Source organism: Sus scrofa, chromosome 9 (genome assembly GCF_000003025.6).
Source record: "Sus scrofa isolate TJ Tabasco breed Duroc chromosome 9, Sscrofa11.1, whole genome shotgun sequence".
NCBI lineage: Eukaryota > Metazoa > Chordata > Mammalia > Artiodactyla > Suidae > Sus > Sus scrofa.
The window spans coordinates 72,348,096-72,373,583 of record NC_010451.4 but is presented as its reverse complement, the minus strand read 5'-3'; the positions used below and the strand labels follow the sequence as shown (position 1 = coordinate 72,373,583).

General features: G+C 43.4%; 1 protein-coding gene across 2 annotated transcripts; it reads right to left on the bottom strand.

The window, feature by feature from the left end:
• GATAD1 (GATA zinc finger domain containing 1) lies at window positions 3,520-13,263 on the bottom strand. 2 transcript variants are annotated; one of them, XM_013979687.2, is made up of 5 exons: window positions 12,806-13,253; window positions 11,947-12,072; window positions 9,475-9,534; window positions 8,154-8,337; window positions 3,520-5,742 (listed from the first exon to the last, which is right to left on the bottom strand). In XM_013979687.2, the coding sequence occupies exons 1-5, from the start codon at window positions 13,055-13,057 to the stop codon at window positions 5,552-5,554; spliced, it is 813 nt and encodes a 270-aa protein (XP_013835141.2). In that variant the 5' UTR covers window positions 13,058-13,253; the 3' UTR covers window positions 3,520-5,551. The 2 variants fall into 2 exon arrangements, with proteins under 2 accessions (XP_013835141.2, XP_020958038.1); XM_021102379.1 differs by lacking the exon at window positions 9,475-9,534 and having other exon boundaries at window positions 12,806-13,263.

Sequence of the window (25,488 nt, the reverse complement as noted above, 5' to 3'; positions counted from 1 at the left end):
AAAACAAAGTTTGTAAATGCTAAATTCTTGTGTTTTATGGCCTCTTCAAAGTACTCACTAAGTTCAGTTAAGATAGAGATCTTAAAACAGGATGCATGGCTGCTATACCATGTAATAGTTAACCAATGTACTTTTAACACTGTGATGTAATCTGTAGTGAAAAACTGTCTATATAATCAACCACTGTTGCCAATAGAGTTCGAGCAGTCCAGCGCCCTGAAAGAAGGGACAAAGAGGCTGTCTCTGTAATTGTACATTCGCCGACACCGCATCCCTCTCCGATCGGGAAAAAGCATACGCTCCCTGGCCGCCAGAGCTGGCCTCCGGCAGGTGATGATTTTTTGGATTTGACACCAAAAGCAAAGCAACAAAAGCAAAAATACACAAAGGGAACTGCACCAAACTAAAAAGCCCTTCACAGCAAAGGAAGCCATCAACAGAAAAAAGGTAGCCATCAACCTACCAAATGTGAGAAAATATTTGCAAATCATATATCTGATTCATGTATATATAAAGAACTCATACAACTCAATTACAAAAAAAAAAAAAAGAATTATTCTGATTTAAAAATGAGCAAAGGATCTGAATAGACATTTTTTCAAAATTGACATACAGATGGCCAATAGGTACATGAAAAGATGCTCACCATCACAAAGTCTCAGGGAAATACGAATCAAAACCATATCATCTCACAAACCTGTCAGAATGGCTATTATCAAAAAAGGCAATAAATAACAAATGTTGGCAAGGATGTGGAGAAAAGGGAACCCTTGTGTGCTGCTGATGAGAGTGTAAATGGGGTACAGCCATTTACAGTATGAAGGTTCCTGAAACAATATGAAGTTTTCTGAAACAATAGAAATAGAACTACCATGTGACACAGAAATCTCACTTCTGGTCTACAGCCAAAGAAAACAAAAACACTAATTCAGTTTATTTATTATTTATAATAGCCAAGTTATGGGAATAACCTAAGTGTCCATCACTGGATGAATGGATAAAGAGATGGTGAGATACACACACACACACAGATACAATATTAATCAGCCTTATAAAAAATGAAATCTTACAATTTGCAACAAGATAGATGGAACTTAGGACATTATGTTAAGTGAAATAAGCCAGACAGAGAAACACAAACCATATAATCTAATATGGGGAATCTAAACAAAATACACAACCTTATAGATCCGAGAATAGACTGGTGACTGGAAAAGGTGGGGTGGGGTAGCGACTGAGAAAAATTAGTGAAGGGACACAAAAGGTCCAAGCATCCAGTTACAAATGTCACGAGGATGTGATGTACAGCATGGTGACAATAACAACACTGTATTGTATATTTGAAAGTTGGTCAGAGTAAATACTAAAAATTTTCATCATGAGAAAAAAGTTTGTAACTATGTATGATGACATATTAACTAATTGTGGTGATAATTTCACAATGGGTACAAACATCAAATCATTACATTGTACACCTGAAACTAACTCAATGTTATATGCCAATTACAGCGCGATTTAAATTGTTTACAGAAGAAAACAAAATAGGTATCTATCTTGTTTTGTTTGATTTGGGATCACTTGCTTTCACGTGCACTTTTTTTTTTTTTTTTGGCTTTTTAGGGCCACACTCACAGCATATGGAAGTTCCCAGGTTAGGGGTCCAATCAGAGCTGCAGCCACTGGCTCACGCCAGAGCCACAGCAACTCGGGATCCGAGCCTCGTCTGCAAACTATACTACAGCTCACTGCAATGCCGGATCCTTAACCCACTGAGCAAGGGCAGGGATCGAACCTGCAACCTCACAGTTCCTAGTCAGATTCGCCAATCACTGAGCCATGACGGGAACTTCCCAAGTGCACTTCTTAAATGAATGATCTAATTAGAATGTTTCCCCTAACAGTCATTGAAATTCGAAGCTAAGATTCTGCCATTTATGTAGATATCCATAGCCTCTGGGACCACAGTTCTTAGAAATAAAATAGGCAAGTGTGCCAGAAGGTGGTGAGCTCAGTCCTTTGAAACTTGAGGACCCCATTTCTTTAGCTAAGCCTTGGGTCCCTCAAAGTCAAATTCATACCAAAGAGGGATGTGCCGCTGGTTGGAGTTTGGATGGTGCTTTCTATCGTATTTCATGGAAGTTTTTTTGAGGCTGGCAGGTGACCTAGTGTCACACTAACCCATTTGGTGACCAACTTGTCTAACAAAGGAGTCTTAGACTCAGGTGGCCAATGATTGGCCTCTGCCTGCTAATTTTCCATGACTGGCTTCTTTGACATTCTCGTTAGCAATAGGCCTATTATTTTTTCCAGGATTTCTTTACAGTGGTGGACATCCTAATAGCTTTTATATCATTATTTAGGTTTTTATTTTTTCTATTTATACTTGATTTACATTGCTCTGTTGATTTCCCCAATACCTTTTAATATTTCAAATTGTGCTGTGCTGTTGGTCAAACTGTCTGAAATTTCTTGTCTAATTTATTTCCCTAAGTCCCCCAGTGGGTTATGCTTTGGTTATGCTTACCTCAAGGTAAAAACTTGAGGTTTGTGGATCCCTAAGAGCTGCCATCTTGCTTTAGATTGAAAGGTACCCATTACTTTCCCTTGTTGAAATAACCCTCCCTAATTCAACCAGACTGTTGCTAGCTGCCTCTGCACAGTTCCTGAAACCCGCCAAGACTTTCCGAGATGCATACCTTGTAGATGAAGTCAGCCACAAACCCAAATGTTGTGGCCCATGAGGTCTTACCTTGAAAAATCTGGAGCCTCTCACTCCCCAATTTTCTGCCTGGAAGGATCCATTCAGACTTGAATAGCTCAGAATGCAAAATCAGGGGATCCTGGAAAGCGGCAGAGTCTGTAAAGCTGAAGGGCTCTGATACTACCTCCACCCGCATCCAAGAGCCTCCTGGCATCTCCAGTAGCAGTCCTCAGGACCCAGCTCCTCAGCAAAACCATCAAATTACAACACTAAAGTAATTTAGTAACCAGTGTAATGTCCTATAGTCATGGTAAAACAATCGATGCATTGGGGAAGCCCAGGACCTTCCAGGAGCACAGCCCTCTTCCAAGACGCTGGGCAGAAGCAGCTTCACCCAGCGTTAGAGATAACATGGCAGAGGACGGATTGGTTAGGAGATAGGTGGGAATTTCCTTAAAAGGGAGCAGGTCCTGTTATCTATGATGAGGTAAGGAGCCACAGCTGAGCTGGAAGACTGTGATTGGCCTAAGTCAGGTTCCTTGAGAGATGATGAATTACCTTTACCAGGGATAACTGGTAGAAGTAGGCTTTTGATTAGCTGCCCAAATTGCCCCAAAGCAGGATGCTAGCAATCTTTTCCTCTCTTGGTAGAAACTGAAGTCTTTATCAGCTGAATTTTATATGCTAAGAGAACTAGCCGGAGCAGTGCTTCTCACTTCTGGCCACACATCAGAATCACTTGTGTCTTCTACTAACACTGTGTTGGAGTAGAAAGCTCTATGTAATTGTTGAAATGAAACAAATAAATACAAAGTAAATACATTGTGAAATATATGTTTTAATCCCAAAGTTTGAATATTAGCATTTAGTTATTTACAATGGTATTTACAATCAACTTACCTATAACTTCTGTTAAGACAGAGACAATTATGTACAAAGACCTTATCTGTCCACAAATACAAACAGTAACTTCCCTCCAACATACAAATTGTAACTGTGTAGAAAAATGGTAACAGTTAAAACTGCTACAACTCAAAATCATTATGATTCCATTAGATCCTGACACATTTTCCTGGGGTTGAGAAAACACGGTGAAATCAGGACAAGAGAAGAGGCAGGTGTGAGCAGTCACCACTACCTCCCGCTTTTAAGTTGTTGCTCCCTTACTTAGCTGAGCTACACTTGAAGTAAAAGCTGAATAGTGAATAGAAAACCTGGGCCTGGCCTTCTAAGACCAAGACATTGTTTTACGCCTGGTATTATGAGGCTGCAGCATATAGTTTTAACTTTGGGTGGACCTTTTTTTTTCTTTTTGGCTGCACCCACAGCATGTGAAGGTTCCTGGGCCAGGGATCAAATGGAGACACAGGTGCAACCTATGTCACAACTGTGGCAACGCCAGATCCTTAACCCACTGCACAGGGCTGGGGATCGAACCCATGCCACCAGAGACAACCCTGGATACTGAACCTAGTGTGCCATAGGGGGAATTCCTGGGGGTGGACGTTTTTAGATATCTATGTCAATTAATCATTGCTATAACTGCCCAATGTTTACTCTAATGGTGGCAAGAAACTACTGCTCTGGGATGTCTAAATAGTATGTTTCCTGCGTGTTTTTAGGCAAGTTGACTGCACTATAAAACTTAATATATATTTTTTTTTATGTCTTATTAGGGCTGCACCCACAGCATATGTAAATTTCCAGGCTAGGGGTTGAATTGGGAGCTGCAGCTGCCGGCCTACACCACAGCCACAGCAATGCAGGATCTGAGCTGGGTTTGCAACCTACACCACAGCTCACAGCAATGCTAGATTCTTAACCCATTGAGCAAGGCCAGGGATCGAACCTGCATCCTCATGGATACTAGCTGGGTTTCTTAGTGCTGCACCAGAATGGGAACTCCTACAACTTCATGTTTTGACTGGAAGCTTTGCTCTGATTGAGAAGTGAGGCTAGTGAAGGGAAGCGCTACTAAGATCCATCAAGGAATTCCTGTCGTGGCTCAGTGGTTAACAAATCCGACTAGGAACCATGAGGTTGAGGGTTCAATCCCTGCCCTTGCTCAGTGGGCTGGGGATCTGGCGTTGCCAGGAGCTGTGGTGTGGGTTGCAGACGTGGCTCAGATCCCATGTTGCTGTGGCTGCGGCGCAGGCCAGTGAGCTACAGCTCCAATTGGACCCCTAGCCTGGGAACCTCCATATGCCACGGGAGCGGCCCAAGAAATAGCAAAAAGACACACACATACACACACACACACAAAATCCATCAAAATGATTCTGAACACTTGTTTACTACAGAAGAATTAGATGAAAGTTTCTAGAAGCCTGGGCTAATAAAATTAGCCACCAATCACTTTCCTTAAGGTTAAAGAAGCCAACAGTCTGTCATAACATTTTCCAGATGATAAAATAAAGCTTTTTCAACTTGGTGATGGAGACTGTGGATCATAGCTACATTTGATTCGATTCCACCCTTGGTTAGAAATCCAAACCTTAATTAATATTTTATTCTTGTAGAAAAATATAATCCATTTTATGAGTTTCTAGAAATAAATTATGGAGAAAAATAGATACAACCTTTTCCTAAAGTGGCCTTCCTGGAAGTTAGTCTTTGCCTCGGAGGCTACACACACAGGATTTAATTCTTCACTTCAAAATATATTTAATTATTTTCAATCTCTTAGTATTCTAAGTGACTAGCAATAAACAAGCTAATGATTACTGGGCAGTAGGCAAAAAACTTTGTGGCTATTTTTTCATCCAAGAATTTCATTAAAGAAACATGTGGCATATCTCACAGTAACAGTATAGATACAAGACAACCAGAAATCTGGGTTTACTTTTTAAACTACAAATGGTTGGCAACCGTTTCCTTAATAGTTATTGCAGGAGTGGGTCCAACGTGAGTCCATATATAGCCCTTCTCTGGTCTGGTGGGAACTGTGGGGAAGGGTGAGGAACGTGACTTGAAGTATTCAGAAGGTGCGTGACAGACAAATTCCAAGTATTCCATTTTCCTTGGAAGATCCTCCTCTGGTCCTAAAAAGCAGCCAAAGTTCACATTTTTTAACATATATATCACTTTCATAAAATTTTAAAATTCCTAGATACTAGGAGAGACTGGTCTGGTGATAACTTGACCTTAGCCCTTGAAACATATATTATGCTGAAATTACTTTCCTTTTTTTTTTTTTTTTTTTTTTCTGTTTTAATTGCTTGAGGAATATAGCACTCTCAATATAGGAAGGATTCTACAAATATTTAGTCTTATAGCATGTTTATTATGTCTACACTGTACTTTATTATTTTATTTTATTTTATTGTCTTTTTAGTGCTGCACACGTGGCATATAGAGGTTCCCAGGCTAGGGGTCGAATCAGAGCTGTTGTTGCCAGCCTACACCACAGCCACAGCAACGTGGGATCTGACCCTGCATGTGAACTACACCACAGCTCACTGCAATGCTGGATCCTTAATCCACTGATCGAGGCCAGGGATCGAACCTGTGTTCTCATGGATGCTAGTCAGATTTGTTTCCACTGAGCCACATGGGAACTCTCTGAGTGCTTTATATATATCAATACTTTGAATCCTCACAACAACCCTCTGACTTAGGCACTATGATTATTCCCATTTTGCATGTGAGGAAATGAGGCGAGAGAGACTAAGGAACCTGCCTGCAACCACAGAGCCAGTAAGTGGTTGACCTATGAACCATGACAGCCTGGTTCCAGAGTTTGTGTTCTGAGACTTTATGCTACACTGTCTCCTCTGGAACCTGAGGATGGGGAACAAGAGGTGAGACAGAAGCCCCAGAGGTGGTCCTGTCACATCACTGCCTCTGCTGACAATCCTGATTGAAAGTCCACTCTTCTATGTACTTTCCTTTTCTTTTTCTTTTTTTTTTTTTTTTATTATGCTTTTTAAGGCTGCACTCGTGGTGGAGGCTCCCAGGCTACGGGTCAAACCAGAGCTATAGCTGCCAACCTACACCACAGCCACAGCAACTCAGGATCCTAGCCGTGTCTGCGACCTACCCTACAGCTCACAGCAACACCGGATCCTTAACCCACTGAGCGAGGCCAGGGATTGAACCTGCATTCTCATGGATACTAGTCAGGTTCATAACCCACTGAGCCACAACAGGAACTCCTCTTCTATGTACTTACAAGCAGAGATAAAACTGCTTGGTCATGTATCAGAATTGACATGCAGGTGAGAATAATAAGTGGCACTTGATTTGTCCCTGAGTTCACTCTGAAAAAAAACCTTTTGTATGTTTCTTCTTAAAATGCAAAAGTAATGCATGATCACTGCAGAAAGGCTGAAAAGTTTGGCGTTATTATAACTCTGAACATTTTCAAAATTGCATTTATCAATAACTTCTTTTAAGTATATGTCAAGAACCACTTCTTTGATCAGCCTGGAAATTAATGAGTACAGTGGCTGCCATTTCGACTACCAAGAGTGATATAAAAGGTTACAGAAGGTCTAGGATGATGTGTGTGACATGCAGAGGGACACATACTGAGAATTTATAAGATTTTAGAAATAAATGTGATAGTTCCTCTAGAAACTTTTTTTTTCTTTTTTGGCCGCCCTGCAGCATACGGAGCTCCTGGGTCAGGGATCTGATCCGAGCCACAGTTGTGACCTAAGCCGAAGCTGCAGCAATGCCAGATCCTCCATCCACTGTACTGGGCCAGAGATTGAACCGGCACCCCGGCACTCCCAAGACACCATTGATCCAGCTGTGTTACAGCAGGAAACACCCTCTAGAAATTATTTTTTAGTAAATTTTTATCTAAGTTACCTAAATAATTTAGTTCTTGAGCAATAAATTCTTTTAAAAGAGTTTAACCCTGGATCAGTCAGGAAAATCTTATCCACATAGCTTTTTAGTAGGTGTACTGCTGTAACTAAAAACGACTCACAGCCCGCAAACTCTAGCTTTATAAGGTGTATTTCATATTTTCTATAAAGTTCTCTACATTTTTGTACTTATACATCTTTGTTATGGGCTGAATTGTATCCAACACCACCCCTGGCCCCAATTCATGCTGAAGCCCTAACCCCCTAATGGGACAGTATTTAGAGACAGGGCCTTTAGAGAGGTAATTAAGGTTAAAGTCATAAGAGTGGGGCTCTAACCCAATAGGACTGGCGTCCTTATAAGAAGAGGAAGAGATGCCAGGAGTGCACACACACAGAGAGAAAAGCCCACGTGAGGACACAACCCAAAGGTGGCTGTCTACAAGCCAGGAGGAGCTCTCACCAGAAACCAAGCCTGACAGCAGCTTGATCCTATACTTCCAGCCTCTAGAACTGTGAGAAAATAAAATACTGATGTGTGTGGTATTTTGTCATGGCAGCCCAAGCAGGCAAATGAACTCTTTCACATAATAATGGAGAATGCACTGAGTTCAGAAACCTGTACTTGCCAAACTCACCTATGATGTAGGATGCAGGGTCAAACTGGTCCCTGGGGCTGGAGAGAGTGGGAATGAGCCACGTCAGTGCTGCACTCTTCTCACAATACTGGTCCTGGATAAAACCCCTGATCTGAGCATAGTAGGGTTTTCCATCTTGTTCGTCAATCACAGAAACGACATCTCCAATTTGGTAATAGACTCCCTGGGGGAAGCAGAAGACAACCCCACATTTAAAATAAAATTAGAACAGCAGCAGAGCTATGAACTGAAACTACCTTAATATGAAAGCAACAATGTTCTTTTGTTTGTTTGTTTTTTTAGGGCCAAACCCACAGCATACCAAAGTTCCCAAGCTAGGAGTCTAATCCTGGCTGCAGATGCTGGCCTACACCACAGCCACAGCAACACTGGATCCAAGGTGTATCTGTGACCTACACCAAAGCTCACGGCAACATTGGATCCTTAACCCACTGAGCGAGGCCAGGGATCGAACCCACATCCTCATGGGTTGGGTTCGTTACCTCTGCGCCACAACGGGAAGTCCTGAAAGCAACAGTTTTCAAAGTGGTCAATAAAAGGTCTTTGAGATGGTCTAAGGCATCAATGTTTATATGGTTGATGCCAATTCTAAAGTTGTTTCAATTTTGAATGAAAAATATTTCACAAACACACACATGATGACCTGCAGCTGGAAAAAAATTTGTTTATAAAAACACTTTATATCATGAGAGTACTGTTCCCACTTGGCCCAGTGCCCCTCGGCTGTAGAAAGGTTAAGTGACTTGCTGAAAGCCACATAAGGCAGAATTGCAGCCGTGGCTCCTACATCAGCCCAGTGGTCTATCTCTACACAGTCGTGAAAAGCATGCACCTTTTCCCTCACTCTTTCAGGAGAAGCTAATCCCCACTGGTGCCCTTATTCCTCTCCCTTCTGCTTAAAGGCATTTTCAAATCTCTGTGCCTACTCCACCCTTTCTATCGGCCTAGGTCCTCCACTGACCCAAATCCCACTTTTACCCTTCAGTGCTGTCACACCAACTAGGATGGCTCGCTGCTATGGCTCCACACTACACATTTGCATCTCAAAAGCAATTCCCATAACCTACATTAAAAAATACTTAAGATCCTCATATCACATTTCAATTGGCAAATTCCTCTCCCAACTCAGTTCTGGATGGGATACTTTGTAACAGCCAACTATGGGGAAAAACAGCTTAGAAGGGAAGGAAAACCACAATCACACCTTATACAGAGCAGAAGAGCACTTTAGACTAAACCGACACTTTAGTACTACATTCCAACAGGCCCAAAGCTTCCTTCAGTAATTTCAGATGCTCACCTTGTAGAAGATCGATTCTGCAGTGATTATGGTGGAAACCGATTCAGGAGCTTTGATGGGCTTTGAAAAAAATTAAAATATTAGCATATTCAGTGTGTGCATGTGTGAGTGCATGTGTGTGGTGTGTAGTGTGTACAGATATTTTTCCAGCTATATACCAGAGTTTGTAATTTGAGAAATACTAAAGTTGTTGTTTGGTGACAGGAACTACAGTTTTAAAAAAATGATTTCCTGAATGTTGTAGCAAAGCAAGGTCTAAATATCTCCTCTAGTTCTAGATAGGATATCTCCTCTAGATCTAGATAGGATATCTTTAGCTCAAAAATTTCTGAGAACTTGGAGTTCCCCTCGTGGACCAGTGGGTTAGGAATCTGACTAGTATCCATGAGGATGAAGGTCTGATCCCTGAACTCACTTCAGGGGGTTAAGGATCCAGCATTGCCAAGAGCTACGAGTTGCTGAGGCTGTGGAGTAGGTGGGCAGCTGTGGCTCTGATTCAACCCCTAGCCTGGGAACTTCCATTGGCCGAGGGTGCTGCCTTAATAAGAAAAAAAAATTGTTGAGAACCAAAGGACAGGTTTCTGATTATGTGGCCAAGCCCTAACACAGTTCTTTCAGAGCTTTATTACACATTAATGTTAATTCAGGCTCTAATGGACTGAACATGACAGAGATGGAAGTTATAAAAAAAGTCTCCTCAAAGACATTTTCTATCTCAACTTAATTATAGAACTAGCTATGATAATATCATCAGAACTAATTTTCTAGCAAGCCTGGACCAAGGCCAAAGGAAACTTTCTTAGGAGTTCTTAGTAATCTGTCATCACTGAAATCCCTTCTCTCTCTCTCTTTTTTTTTTTTTTTTTTTTTTTGTATTTTTGCCTTTTCTAGGGCCACTTCCGCAGCACATGGAGGTTCCCAGGCTAGGGGTCCATTCGGAGCTATAGCCACCAGCCTACGCCACAGCCACAGCAACTCGGGATCCAAGCTGAATCTGCGACCTACACCACAGCTCATGGCAACGCCAGACCCTTAACCCACTGAGCAAGGCCAGGGATCGAACCTGCAACCTCATGGTTCCTAGTCAGATTCGCTAACTACTGCGCCACAACGGGAACTCCTGAAATCCCTTCGTAAGCTGAAATACACACTTTTATGCCACAACACAGTAACCAGGCCTTCCCAATATGCCTTGGTATCATCCTTGAAGAAAAAGGTTGCAAGATAAATTGACATTAAAATAATTGCCAAGAACATATTCCACCACATTTAAGAGGAAAACATGTATTAAAGTGTTTAAGTATATAAAACTGTAATCAAATATTTATATATTGTTTAGCCAATAAACATATCATATTAGAGAACTAAATTATAAAAATCTTAAAGTAGAGGCAACTGTTCTCAACAAGAATCCACAATCAGCTCAAGAACATCCCACAGGTCCCCTATGAATTTTTTAAATGAATATGTCCAACTTCAGAAACGCCTTTACTGGTAAGTAAAGCATTCCTGTTCTGAAAGCAGAGTATCATACTGAGGTTTTAAAAAAAATTGTCGGAGTTCCCGTCGTGGTGCAGGGGTTAACGAATCCGACTAGGAACCATGAGGTTGCAGGTTCGATCCCTGGCCTTGCTCAGTGGGTTAAGTGTCCGGCGTTGCCGTGAGCTGTGGTGTAGGTCGCAGACGCGGCTCGGATCCAGCGTTGCTGTGGCTCTGGCGTAGGCCAGTGGCTACAGCTCTGATTCAACCCCTAGCCTGGGAACCTCCATATGCCGAGGGAGCGGCCCAAGAAATAGCAACAACAACAACAACAAAGGACAAAAAGACAAAAAAAAAAAAAAAAAATTGTCAAAATGCATTGCTTGTTGTGTTTGACCCCTGTCCCTTGTATTTACAAAAATAATGAGAATTTACTGCAACAAAAAGGTGCTTTCAGCTACTCAGGCACAAGTTTTTTAACCATTTATTTTCTTATAGAAGAAAATATAGATCAAGAAGATACAATAAAAATTTTGATACATATTCATTAAGTTGATTGTCATAGTAAGAGACATTTTCTGGGGACATAATAACAAGCAAATATGGAAATGAATGAGTTTCAATATTATTATTTGCTTAGATCTTTAAGAAGAAAAAAGGTTTTCCAGTATACTTGGCCACAGCTATAAGGACACCTCCTCCTTTGCGCAGAAAACCCAATAAAATGTGCTCCAGGTTTAGGTTTCTTTTAGAATCATATTTTATATTTCTGAGATAAAAACATAAACGCTAAAGAAAAAAAAAGGGTATTGTCAGTTCTATAAACAGTAAGTCTCCTTACCCCCTTTGAGAAAGTCTGGACCAATCCCTAGAACACTACAAAAGGATCTGCCAAGCAGAGAATCCAAGTTCAAAGGGTGAGAGGTGAAGGCAGTGGCAAGACACACTACACAACGCCATCACAGTACAAGGCACTGAACATAATCATCTTACATTTTTTAATTTAAAAATATGTCTTCTCCCTTTTCCTTTAGTGGAAACTTTCTTTTCAGCAGCTGGAGCAGATTTGTACTTAGTGTTTCGGAGCCGAGCTGACCTCCTGTGAATTTCTTGCTTACTCTGTTACATAAAGAACAAAAAAGAAAGAAATAAGCGTAGACAGCCTGCAGTTCTAAAACAACCATCTTACAAGTATCCCAAAATATGTACTTTAAACCACATTTAAAAACTAAGGGTGCGCTTTTTCTTTTTACGCTGGGTAATCACTGAACTGGGCTAATAAAAACAGAAAGGGCACTGGACAAGCAACTCCAGAGCCGCTACTTGCAACAGGGCAAGGGGCCGCAATAAGAGTTAAGTTTAGGTCAAGGCAGGAACTGTTCATTTGTTGTGTTTGTAACCAAAAATCCTTGAAAACTCAGCTCTCCAAAGCCTGAGAACAGGTCAGGTAGACCACCTCCTGCAATGGAACACTTACGCTGCCACCGAAAATGATGACACGGTAATCTTAACAGCATGACATCAAGACAATAAACTTTATTAACAGGGAAAGAGGTCCAGCGGAACGACCTTGTTCACCTGTGTGCACATGTGTACGTGGAGATGTCTGGTTTCCATCCAAACATTACAATAGGGGCAATTTCTGAAAGGTTTTGGTTTTCTTACTTCTCTATAGACTTTCAATTTCTCACAAGAAAAGGTGCTTAAAAAGGGCCAAACCAATGACGATCTTCTCATCGGGGTTGGGAGTGGGCACAGCGATCCTGGGCTCCCACCGTTCCCTCCTCGCCCTCCTCCCGCCTGACTCGCAGCCGGTCGGCCTCCGCCGTCGGGAGGGGCCGCGGGAGCTCACCTGCTTGCCGCCCCCGCCCCCGTTGCTCTGCGGCGGGGCGGCCGAGGTGCTGGCGAAGGTGGCCGCGCCGAAGCCGCCTCCGCCGCCGCTGCCTCCTGTCCCACCGGCCGCCCCCGAGCCGGTGCCCCCGCCGCCCGCGCCGCCCCTGCCCGTGCAGTGGTGACAGAGAATCTCCCCCTGCGGGCCCTTCTTCCACATGGAGGACGACGTGGTCTTGCAGCCGCTGCAGGTGGGCTTCAGGCCCAGAGGCATCGTGGCCGGCTCGGGCGGCCCCCGCGGGCGCAGCGACACCGGAATGGCTCCCGCCGACCCCGGCGGCCCGCTGGCCGGCCCGCCACTCCCAGAAACGGAAAGAGCGGCGCGGGCGTGGCGCCGAGCTGTCCACGTACAGAGCGGACCGCGGCCGCTGCCCCCTGGAGGCAGGAAGCCGGTTCCGCCCGCGAAACTCAGCGCTGCAGCCCAGTGCGGCCAGCGGCGCCCGGACGCGAGGCCGGGGCGGGGCCTGGCCTGGGAGGGGCCTGGCCTGGGAGGAGCGCCCAGACGCCTGGAGAGGAAGCTTCCGGAGAGGGGGCGGGGCACGCGCGCCCCAAGGCCCGCCTGACCGGAAATGCCCTATCCGGAACTACTGGGAGCAGGTTGCTCCTCAAACATTTTGCCTTAGGCCCACGATTGGCCTGTGAAGTGCAGGACGCCCAATTAAATCTGAATTTCATTTAGGCAGGGAATATTTTTTTTTGTCTTTTTGTCTTTTTACTGCCGTACCCATAGCATATAGAGGTTCCCAGGCTAGGGCTCTAATCCGAGCTGCCCGCCTACGCCCCAGCAACGCCAGATCCGCTGCTGCGTCTGCAACCTACACCAGGGTGGATCCTTAACCCACTGGGCGAGGCCAGGGATGGTACCTCAACCTCATGGTTCCTAGTCGGATTCATTTCTGCTGCGCTATGACGGGAACTCCAAGGCAGCGAATAATTTTTTAACACAAGTGTACCCTAGGCAATATTTGTTGTTTATCTGAATGCAAGTTTAAGTGGACATCCCGTATTTTTGCTAAATCTAACACTCCTTAGGACACCTTTACACCCTTTAAAGTTGTGATTTAGACCCTCTCAGATGCTTTCGATTATATGGCTTATTTCATGGACATTTATGTATTAGGAGTTGAAATGTATTTTAAAACCTAAGATGCCACCCCTGCATTCATTGGCCCTGGAGTGAAGGTGTCATAAGCCCACAGATCTGAACAGTATGCCAGGGAAAGGATGAATAGAAATGTCAAATAGCTGGTTGGGCATTGTTGGGAAACAGATTTGGCCCTGAGAGCCCCGGGAAAGCCCTCCCTGGACCACTCGAGAACAGCTGGCCTAGGACAAGTGCATCATAATGTGGAAAGTAACATAATGTCTTTTCTATCAAAGGAAATCTTGATTACTCCATTTTGCTCTGGTTTCTGCTGGTTGAAATGCTTTCCTGCCACCACCTCCTCTTTCTTTTTCTCCCAGTAACAATTTGTTTCAAATTAGCCAACCAAGGAAATGTGCACCCTGACCTGACCAATGGGAAGGGGACAGGTGCAGCGCCTGTGTTAGGAATAAATAGGGAGGGTCCTTTCCTCTTTTTGCATGCTTTTTGGCTCTTTTTGCATGCTTTTTGACCAAGCATGCCCTTCTGCAGAAGTAAAGAGCCTTGTCAAGGTCTCCCCGTGTTCATGTGCCTTTTTCGACACTGACGATTCGAGCCATGTCTCCAACAATAAGAATCCTGCTCCCCTCTGCTACTGTCACTGGTAAGGACAGGCCTCCCCAGGGACAATCTCTCCTCAGCCTCTCTTAGAATGGCGGCTGCATACCTGTCTTCATGAGCCTGGGTTTTCTAGACTTGGCATTCTTGGACAGTTCTTGATGAGTATGTTAGTGGAGGGCTGGGAGGAAAGGAAGAATAAAACTGTATTGAATGGCTTATGATGTGAAACAGCATTTAGTGCTTATGCCAATCATGGAACAAGATATTATCCCTATTGTACTGTTAACTGATCATCAATGGAGGGACAGTGATTGGGTCCTGATGGTGACATGGCCACTGCTCTGGGAGGCACAGCTGGAGAGGCCTTGGAAGTAGCCCTGGGTCCCAGGCTGTGGCTCCCTCATCCTGGCTCTGAGTCTAGGGTTTTCCAATAGTAAAACAAATATTAACTACTTTCCACACAGTTACAGAGTTTAAGACCAATTGTGAAAGTAGCTGAGAATACGTATGTGGTGCTGTCTTCTCACTGTACAGCACATGCTGAGGGGTGTCTAGGTACTAAATTCCATGCTCCCTAATATATCTCCGCATCTAGTATACCTGTCTTTATAGCGCATCTCCAAATTCCTCCTCCTTCACTGAAAGCTTTGGCCCCCGGCTCACCAGCTTCCTCTCCACCACAGGACAACATGCTGAGTGGGGCCCATTTCCACATGTATAACCACCCAGCACCCTCTTTTCTCCATTCCTCCTCATTCCACCACCCTCCAGCTCCTGTCCTTGTCACTTCCACAGCTCTGGTCACACCCCCTCCCCTTCTGAGGTCCTCAGGAAGAACATTTTTTTTTCTTGTAAATAAATCTTTCTACAACCTTTTAAATTATAATACACATACTGTAAAGTATCCAACTGACTCGTGTACAGCTTGATTATCACAAAGTAACCACACTCAGGCAATCAAGAAATCATTACTACCACAAAAGCCCTTCTCTTGCCCTCTATTCACAGACAACCACTACATTGATTTCTAACATCGTAGACTTTGTAGATTCTGTTTGTCAGAGTAAAGAAGTTCCCTTCTATTTTCATCATGAATGTGTAGAATTTTATCAAACGGTTTTCTGTGTAAAATGTCCACAATGCTATTCATGTGTGGATTACACTGATAGATTTCTGAATGTTAAATTAGTATTGCAACTCCTGGGATGAACCCAACTTGGTCATCATATACTGTTCTTTTCATATATTGCTAGATTTGGCTTATTAATTTTTAAAAGATTTTTGTACCTATGTTCACAAGTGAAATAGGCTTATAATTTTCCTTTCTTGTCACATCTTTGTCAGACTTTGGCATCAAGGTCATGTCAGCCAAAATAAAGCTCAGTGACAAAGGAAACCATTCGAGGCTCCTTTACTTGCCGATATGAAAAGATCTCAGATATAATTAAGGGGAGAAGCAATTTATAGAACAATGTATGGAAGATGATCACTCTGTGTAAGTTTAAAATCTGTATGTGTGATGTGTACTCTTTTCAGTTATTTAGACAAAAACCTGTTCACAATTGATGTTAACAGAGCTGGTGAGGAAGGGGAGACTTTCACTTTTCTTTTTGCACCCTTTTGCATCATTTGAAATATTTTTACCACATCATGTGTTACTTTTCTTTAAAAAAAATAAAAAGAAGGGAAAGTATCAAATGGAAAATAAGGAAATAATAGGCAGTTTCTTGGCCCTAAAAAGCCTCTCCCAGCTGGATGACATGGAGCACAGTGGTGCACAAACAGTACCTAGTTCAAGGTCTGGCAAGCAGACCTCCTCTCTGCTGCTCAGTCCCTTGTCTGTAAATCAAGAAGAGTGTATTGCCCACTCAGGGCTGCGTGAAGATTTGATCAGTTGTCATGTGTGGCACAGTCTCCAGGCAATAAGTGGGGCTTCTCCTGCAAGCAGCAAAGCTATAGCATCACAAAACGCCTGTGCAGAAGTATTGGCATGACAAAAGAGTGGTGTGCTGCACGGAGAAATAGGACTACCAGGCAGAGATGCTGGCCAGGCCAGGGAGTGAGGGTGTCAAGTTGGGAAGTGAGACAAATGGGTAGGAGAAAAGGATTCAGGAGGACACGGTCAGTGAAGGCTCCAACCCAAACCCCTGCTCACAATTGTAGCTCCCGCTCTTCCTGAGGCTCCCTCATGGGTGCCTCAGGAAGAGTGGGAGCTACAATTGGCCAGGCCAGGGCTCCCTCAGGTGCCAAGGGAGATATCTTAGAGAGATACCTGGATTGGGGCCAGGGGAAGGGTTCAATTAGAGCACAGAGAGATAATTTAGTGCCCATGGGAATGTCTGAGAAAATTCTGCTGGTGGGGTATGTGTGTGTGTGTGTGTGTGTGTGTAAACAGACAAATACCTCCTCCTTCAAAAAAAAAGCAAATGCATAAAATACATCCCAGGGCTAGTTTCAGAGAGGTGCTGTCCATGTTTCGTGTCTTGGTGCCTATGGGCAACATAGGGTTCCTTGTCCACTCATTCGTAGCACAGCCTGTATATGTCAGGGGCACTCAGACTCCTTTACCTGCCTGTCATCTGAGGATAATGGGAGAGTGCACCTCACATTCTTGATGTGAGGGTTCAGTGAGTTAGTCCCTATGAGGTTGTAAAGAACTTTTTTTGACTTCTGGTCAGTGCCTGGCTTAATGTCCACCCCGAGGCTGATAAGACAGGAAGAGGCATTCTTTTGACCAGACTGGTCAAGTCGTTGGTTATACCCCCTGCCCCCTGGCACATAATCTTGGGAAAAATGTAATTAACTCAAGCTGCCTATTAACATGAACAAACTAGAGAGAGAGCTTGTGGACTGGACGGAGAGATAATGAGTGAGACCTAAGGAACTGCAAGAAGGGAGAAAGAGCCAGGGCAGGTATTCTTGCTGAACTTTTCATCTTCTGTGCTCAGGAGGGGCCCTGTCTCCCTCTACAGTCACACCTTCTGCATGATAACCCAACAAACTACTTTCTGTTTTGCATGTGTGCCCATGGTTGCACCCCCGTGGCTGGCCTCAGGGTGTTCACTTTGCCTGGAGTGCATCACACCCCACCCTGGCCATGTTCCCAGAATTGATTCAGGCATCACTTCCTCCAGGAAGCCTCCTGCCAGGAGTCACATGACACCACCTCGCCCACTAAGTCACTGTTCCTTGCTGTGATTCTTCCCTTCCTCTACCTTAGGGTTCACCTTTGTACCCGTGTCTCCTCCACTGGACTAGGCGCATGTTGAGGAAGGGAAGTTTGCCTTGTTCCTTTTTGGGTTTCCTCTACCTGCCCACGCCTCGCACTCAGCAGGCACACACTAGTGAGCAGTCTCATGAGTGGGCTCACATCCTTTTCTCAGCTGAATGAACAGTTTCCATCCAGGACCAGGGTCTGCTCCCATTCGCCTCCTTGCTGCCCTCCACCTTGTCTTCTGACTTCTCTGACTAGGCAGCCTGCATCAGGCTCCCTGGCTCCCCACCCTGGGGATCTCCCTGTACCATGAGGGGGCACCAACGTTGTCATCATCCACCAAAAAACCCAACACCTACTTTATCATAAACCAGTCTTACTTATTGGAAATAATTGTGCGGGACCCTGGTGGAGTTTCAGATGCATCTTACTCCTGATTGGGAGAAGATGATGCTGACATGAGAGGACCCCACATGCTCTGGAAGTCTTCCTTTTGCTAAGGCTTTAGGATACTGCCTGACATGGAGTTGGTTTGGAGATGCAGGGAAAGGCCTTCCTGAGACTCAAAGCCCAGGGCACTGGCTATGATTAACCCTTATGAGGCAGACAGACTCGACTCAGAGCCCCTCTCCTAGGAGGAGCAGCAGGGTCCCTGGCCCACCCCATCTTCCAACTGTCACTCCCCCAACTGTCGCTCAGAACTTTGCTTTGCAGCACCCACGCCTACCTGTGCTTCGGATGACTGCTGGCTTGGGAGCCGGGAACGCTTTTTGAGGATCAGGTGAAGGCCTCGTGTTGTGATTCAGGCATCTGTTAACCGTAGTTTCATAAGGAAAACTCAGCTGTCTTTGATTTTTGTATGTTTGTTTTTGGTTTTGCGTGCTTTGAAAATCTTGCTGCCTCTCCCCCTTCTGATTTGCAGGACAGCTGGGAAAGAAACCACCTGTTTGTCTGAGCGTGTTTTAATCCTTCTCAGCTTGTGTGAAGACAGGTTCCTTGGAGGAGTTCTAGATTTTATCAAAAAAGAAAATTTTTTTTTCTTCAAAATGTAAATATCTTTTTAATATAAATAATAATGATTACTACAAAAATCCATACAATTCAGCATATTCCCCAACTCTGCTGTGTTAGAGATAATCTATTCCTCTGATGTTGGATAGTTAGCCTGTTTTAAATTTTCTGCAGTAACAGTGAATAATGTAATGAACTTCCGTGGACATGTAGCCTTGCAAGTTTTGTAGGTATTTTTATTCGATAAATTCCTAAACATGGAACTGTTGTCTCTAAAGTAATACACGTTTTGGAGTTCCCATCGTGGCTCATTGGTTGACGAATCCAACTAGGAACCATGAGGTTGCGGGTTAGATCCCTGGCCTTGCTCAGTGGGTTAAGGGTCTGGCATTGCCGTGAGCTGTGGTATAGGTCGCAGAGGCGGCTCAGATCCCATGTTGCTGTGGTTGTGGTATAAGCCGGCAGCTCCAGCTCTGATTCAACCCCTAGCCTGGGAACCTCCATATGCCGTGGGAGCGGCTCAAGAAGTGGCAAAAAGACAAAAAAAAAAAAAAAGTAATACACATTTTTAATTTTGATAGATGCTGACAAATTACTCACCACAAAGTGTTTACACACCTGAAAACTTCAGTGGGGTTACTCACAGCTGACTTAGCCAGTGGACACAGAAGGTACAATGCCTATGGCCCAAACTATTTTAAGGGTCATGAAAACTTTTTAATTTAAAATCAGGAGAAAAATGAATATAATGATAAGGAATATATAATAGACAATGAATCCAGCCTGGATTATATTTTTTGTACTAATGCAGCCATGAAATATACTCCTTCATATTTTATTATGGAGATGGGGCCCATGGAGGGAAATGTGGCCAGGCCCCCTGCACGTCATATGTGGCCCTGACTTATCCATTTCTCCACACCCTTGCAACTCTGAGAATTCTCTTTTTAGTTTGTGCCAGTCTCATATATATATATATATAAAAAGACACTTTACAATTTGTTTAATTTGTATTTCTTTGACTATTGTGGAGTGTGGTCTCCTAAGTTTATTGACTATTTAAATTTCTTTTATGAATTGCCTTATTTGTGCTCCTTTCTCATCTTTCTATTGGGTTGCTCATCTTTTTTTTGTTAAAAAGTTCTTTTTACATTACAGTAAATATTGCAGATTTTATTTTCAGAATTTTGCATTTCATATTTATTTATGATGATATTCAAAGTGTTAATGTACCCTAAATCTGTCAAGCATTTCTTTTACCGTATCATTCTCACAAGGGCTTACAGAACTGTTCATTGATATTTTCTTCTATGGCTATTAATATTTAGGATAACATCCTTAATTCATCTGCAATGGATTTTTGTAAAAGATGCGAAATGACTATTAAATATTGTTTTTCAAGCATAGTTAATTGTTCCAACACCATGAGACAATAATTTGAAATGCCATCTTAATCAAATATTAAATTCTTATATATGAGTCTACTTCTTGAATCTCTTCCATTCCATTGATCCTTTTTTTTTTTTTTTGTCCTTTTGTCTTTTCTAGGGCCGCTTCCCACGGCATATGGAGGTTCCCAGGCTAGGGGTCCAAACGGAGACGTAGCCACCGGCCTACACCAGAGCCACAGCAACACGGGATCTGAACCACATCTGTGACCCACATCACAGCTCACGGCAATGACGGATCCCTAAGCCACTGAGTAAGGCCAGGGAGCGAACCTGCAACCTCATGGTTCCTAGTTGGATTCATTAACCACTGAGCCATGACAGGAACTCCTCCATTGATTCATTTATCTGTTGCCCTCCCAGCAGCACAGGAGGAGGCTGCCTCTTATATGTATGGTCATAAGGACACTTGTGATTCGACTGGGCCCATCCAGACAATCCCAAATCACATTCCCACTCAGAGTCCTTAATTATATCTGCAATGCCCCTTTTGCCACATATGGTAACATATTCACAGGTTCAGGGCTTAGGGTGTGGTCATATTTGGGGGACCACTATTCAGCCTTGGCCTTCAGGATGAACTTGGCTTGCCAGCATCTCAGTGACCTGCTTCCCAGGACTCCCCTGTCGAATCTCACTCTGCTCCCCTCTTCCAACTCCCTACTCCAGCCACATGAACTTTTTTCAGTTTCTGGAACCTGCCCTTTCTGCCTCCTCCAGTCCTGGTCTAGGCTGATTCCTCTGCCTGGGAAAACCATTCCCTACTCTTCACTGACCAGCTCCTTTCTCTTCCAGCCTTGGCTTAAATCTCATTTTCTCTGGAAGTTTTTTGATAACCCCTCCTACCTCCTGCATCTTCTTCCAGACTCTGTTACCCTCACAGCATCCTCCATAGTTCCTGGCCCTGATTACATTGCCTTTTATATTATTGCTTATTTGATTATCTTCTCTCCCAAAATGTAAGTTCTTTTAGGGCAAAGGTGATGAAGGCAACTCCACATGAAAGGGAGCTTATTAACTCCTTGCTGAATGAATTTATAAATATATTAATTTTATAATTGAATGCAAGTTATTTTACTCTATAAGTCCCATATTGTTTGCTGATCACTTTCCACAGATAAGTATTGAGCACTGACTTGGTAAGTACTAAGCCAAGGGAGTTAAAATTAAGAAAAAATTATCTCACGTTATGAGGATGCTAAGGTTGTATGAACATGACCATAAGGACTTGAATAACAGTTCTCCTCCTCCAGGAAGATAGATTTGGAGGTCAGTGAACCAATAGACTTTGGTTCTGGAGATCATCAACATCTGGTTCGGAAGGCAATAGATGATAAGAACCAGGAAAAGTCTCATCGGTCCTATGGAACTTCACCTTCATCTGGGCCACAGAAAACTCGTGGGAATCCGCGCTCCAAGTCTGGTGAGCCAAGTGACAACTATGTGGTACAAATTTCGGACGAGACTACCCCAGAGCGTAGTACATCTTTATCCAGCCCATTTGCAGACACATCTATCCGAAGAGGTGAGAATAAAGACATGGCCTTTGGGGAAGAGAAGAGAAAATATACTGTTAAAATGTTTCCACAGAGTGGATTTCAGGATTTAATTTTGCTTTTAGTTTTGCCCAGTCATGCTGTACCATGGCATGATGTAGTGCTGCAATAACCGACAGCCCCCAAGTTGTCCCAGGTACCCCAAAGTTCATAATATTACAGTGAATAACTTGTGGCTTTCTTAGGAAATATGAATTAGTCACTGAATATAGAAAGTTCTCACCTACATACAAGGTGATACCGATGATATCGGCATAAGTTTTCAAGAATACTGATTCAGAGCCCTACATATTAATTCTGTGTAAGCAATACATTCAGCTGTGAGCAACAGAAGACTGAAAAACTGTGGTTTAAATGAATGGGATTTTTTTTTTTCTTTCGTGAAATATGAAGTTGGGAGACAGGCAATCCAAAGCAAATGCTGTCAGTCCCTAGCAACCACTCTGCCACGCTTAGGCCTTCTTAGGACCCAGACAACTTGAACGTGGACTGTGAGCTTTGACTCTCACTGCCATCTCCCTGTGGCCCTCAACCTCCATTCTGTGGCTGGAAGGTGGAGCTTTTAGGGTGGCAGAGGTTGCAATGGCCATTTTGACTTCCTGACAGGGCTGGCAGTTTGGGTTTGTTGTTGGCTGTCTCCTTGTGGCTTGAGGTTCTCATCGCATGGGGCTGGGTCCCAAGAAGAAGTATACCAGGTGGACAAGCCCCAAGGTGTAAGTGGTTTATTAGGCCTCTGCGTGTGTCACACATGTTATTGTCTCACTAGCCAACACTGTCATGTGGCCAAGCCCATTGTCTTTGTGGGACCGCACTACATAGGCTTTGACCATTTTATTTATTTATTTGGCTATACCCGTGGCATGTGGAAGTTTGGGGCCAGGGATCAAACCTGCACTGCAACTGAGACTGGTGTCACAGTTTTGGCAATGCCAGGTCCCTAACCTACTGCACTAAGGGGAACTTCCAGGGATTTGCCCATTTTTTTTTTTCCCCAGGGCCGCACCTGCGGCATATGGAGATTCCCAGGCTAGGGGTTGACTTGGAGCTACAGCTGCTGACCTAAGCCACAGCTACAGCAACATCAGATCTGAGCTTGGTTTGAGACCTACACCACAGCTCATGGCAATGCCAGATCCTTAACCCACTGAGCAAGGACAGGCATCAAACCTGCATCCTCATGGATATTAGTCAGATTCGTTTCTGCTGAGCCACGACAGGAATTCCACTTTGCCCATTTTAAATTCTTATTTGTCTTCTTCTTATTGGATTGAAAGCATTCTTTATGTACTAGATCCCTTTTTAGATACATGATGTGCAAACATTTTCTTCTAGCTTGTGGATTTTCTTTCACTTTCTTGATGGTGTTATTTGAAGTACAAAGCATTTACTTTTGAAGAAATCTAATTTATTTGGGATTTTTCCTTTGCTTGTGTTTTAAGAGTCATATCTACAAAGTTATTGCCTCATGCATGCTCATAAAGATTTAAATTTATGTTTTTCCAATAATTGTATTTCTTATGTATATCTACGATCCATTTTAACTAATTGATTAATTTTTGTGTATATATAAGGAAGGAGTCCAAATTCATCCTTTTGTATGTATATGTGCAGTTGTCACAGCACCATTTGTTGAAAAGTCTCATCGTTCTCCATTGAGTTGTTCTAGTACACTTGTAAGAAATCAGTTGACCACAAATATAAGGGATTATTTTGGGGCTCTCAATTCCATTTCATTGATCTATATGTCTAGTCTTATGAGGCTGAACCACATTTAGTATTTATTCTCTCACAATCCCTGATACAGACTAGATTGAATTTAATGTTAACTAGGTGTTTATTTTTATTTTATTTTGCTTTTCAGGGCCACACATATGGCATATGGAGGTTCCCAGGCTAGGGGTCTAATCAGAGCTATAGCCACTGGCCTGCACCACAGCCACAGCAACTCGGGATCCGAGCCGCTCCTGCGACCTACCCACAGCTCACAGCAATGCCAGATCCTTAACCCTCTGAGAGGGGCGAGGGATTAAACCTGAATCTTCATGGATACTAGTTGGGTTCGTTTCTGCTGAGCCACAATGGGAAGTCCTAGGTGTTTATTTTTATATACATTTGTGTATATATGTTCTGGCATTTTGATTAAGAAAGCTCAGTCCTGGGAGTTCTCCTCATGGCTCAGCAGAAATGAATCTGACTAGCATCAGTGAGGACATGGGTTCAATCCCTGGCCTCGCTCAGTGGGTTAAGGATCCAGGGTTGCCGAGAGCTGTGGTGTAGGTCGAGGACGCAGCTCAGATCCTGAGTTGCTGTGGCTGTGGTTTAGGCTGGCAGCTGTAGCTCCGATTTGATACCTAGCCTGGGAACCTCCATATGCCATGGATGCGGCCCTAAAAAAGACAAAAAAAAAAAAAAAAACAAAAAAAAAAAAAGAAAGCTCAGTCCTATTTCTTTATTGTCATATTGACAGAGTTGACAATCCTTTAAGTCAACTTTAAGCAGCATTCTTTTTTTTTTTCCCTTTTAAAATTGGGATAAGGCCACAAAAAGTCAACAGTCATCACCAGTGCCATATTTGGAGGGCTCCAGGAAAACCTAGTCAACTGAAAGTAGGCGAACAGAGATGCCAACACACTCTGCCCTCTGCTCTGGTGTCCCATTGCTTGGAAATCCTTTGTCTTAAAATCCATCAGGCTATCCTGTTTCTGCACAAGTAGGAGGCAAGGCAGTGCTTAAAGGCAGGGAGCCTTGAGAGAAAAGTAGCAAAGAGGCTCTGCAAACTCCCTGCATCCCAGGTCGGTCTGCAGAGGGGTAAATGCCCACACCATCAGCAGCCCCTGGGCATCGCTGGGCTCCATCTATGCAGGGGCATAGCTGGATCCCTATGGATGGGCCTGCAATACCCGGAAACTTTCAGATCACTTTTAGTCCTAAGGAGGACGGGGTTTGCATAATAAGGAATTAGATCCCTGAGTTTGTCTTTAAAATTGGGGGGCTTTTGTGGATAAAGCCTGCAATCTCCGGTGAAACACCTCTGACAGTCCACACTGAGTATTTTCCAAGAGCTCTGTAGAGTTGTATTGTCACTCCACTGTCCATCTCTAAACTAGTACTCTCTTCCCCTGTCCTCAAAAATTCAGAGGAAAACTTGCATCAAATATTGAAAATTGATGATGACATTATTCTTACATTTAAACATTGTGTCATAAAAATAAAGTTTTCTGTCTCCTCAGCTTTCATAGTAAAAGTATTCCTTCTGCTGTCAGTTCAGCTGTTGATCACTGGCGCAATCATCAGCGTGTTTCTTTTCTGGTAAGTCTTCATGATGGATGTAAATTAAAGAGTGACTTGTCTACATTAGTTCTCACTGAATCAGCTTGATTTAATTTTGATCAGCTATCTTTTATTCCGTAATCATTCATAGGATATAATTTTTCCATACTTTGTTTTTCTGAGGCAACTCCTAGACCAGGGGCTAGGTAGATTTCCAGAATTTTATTTTAACTTCCAAAGCCAAGAACTTTCCCCCTCACTCTTATTTTAGGCACTATTTTCTTTTTTTATTTTCCCTGAGCTATTTGCACAGATAATACTGGATAAAGGAAAAAAGGTGAGATTATGGAGACCTTGAAGCTTGGAACTCTGTTAAATGCAGAAATTATTTCAGGGACTATGCTCCATCACTGTTTAAACCCATCCTTTGAAAACCTATAT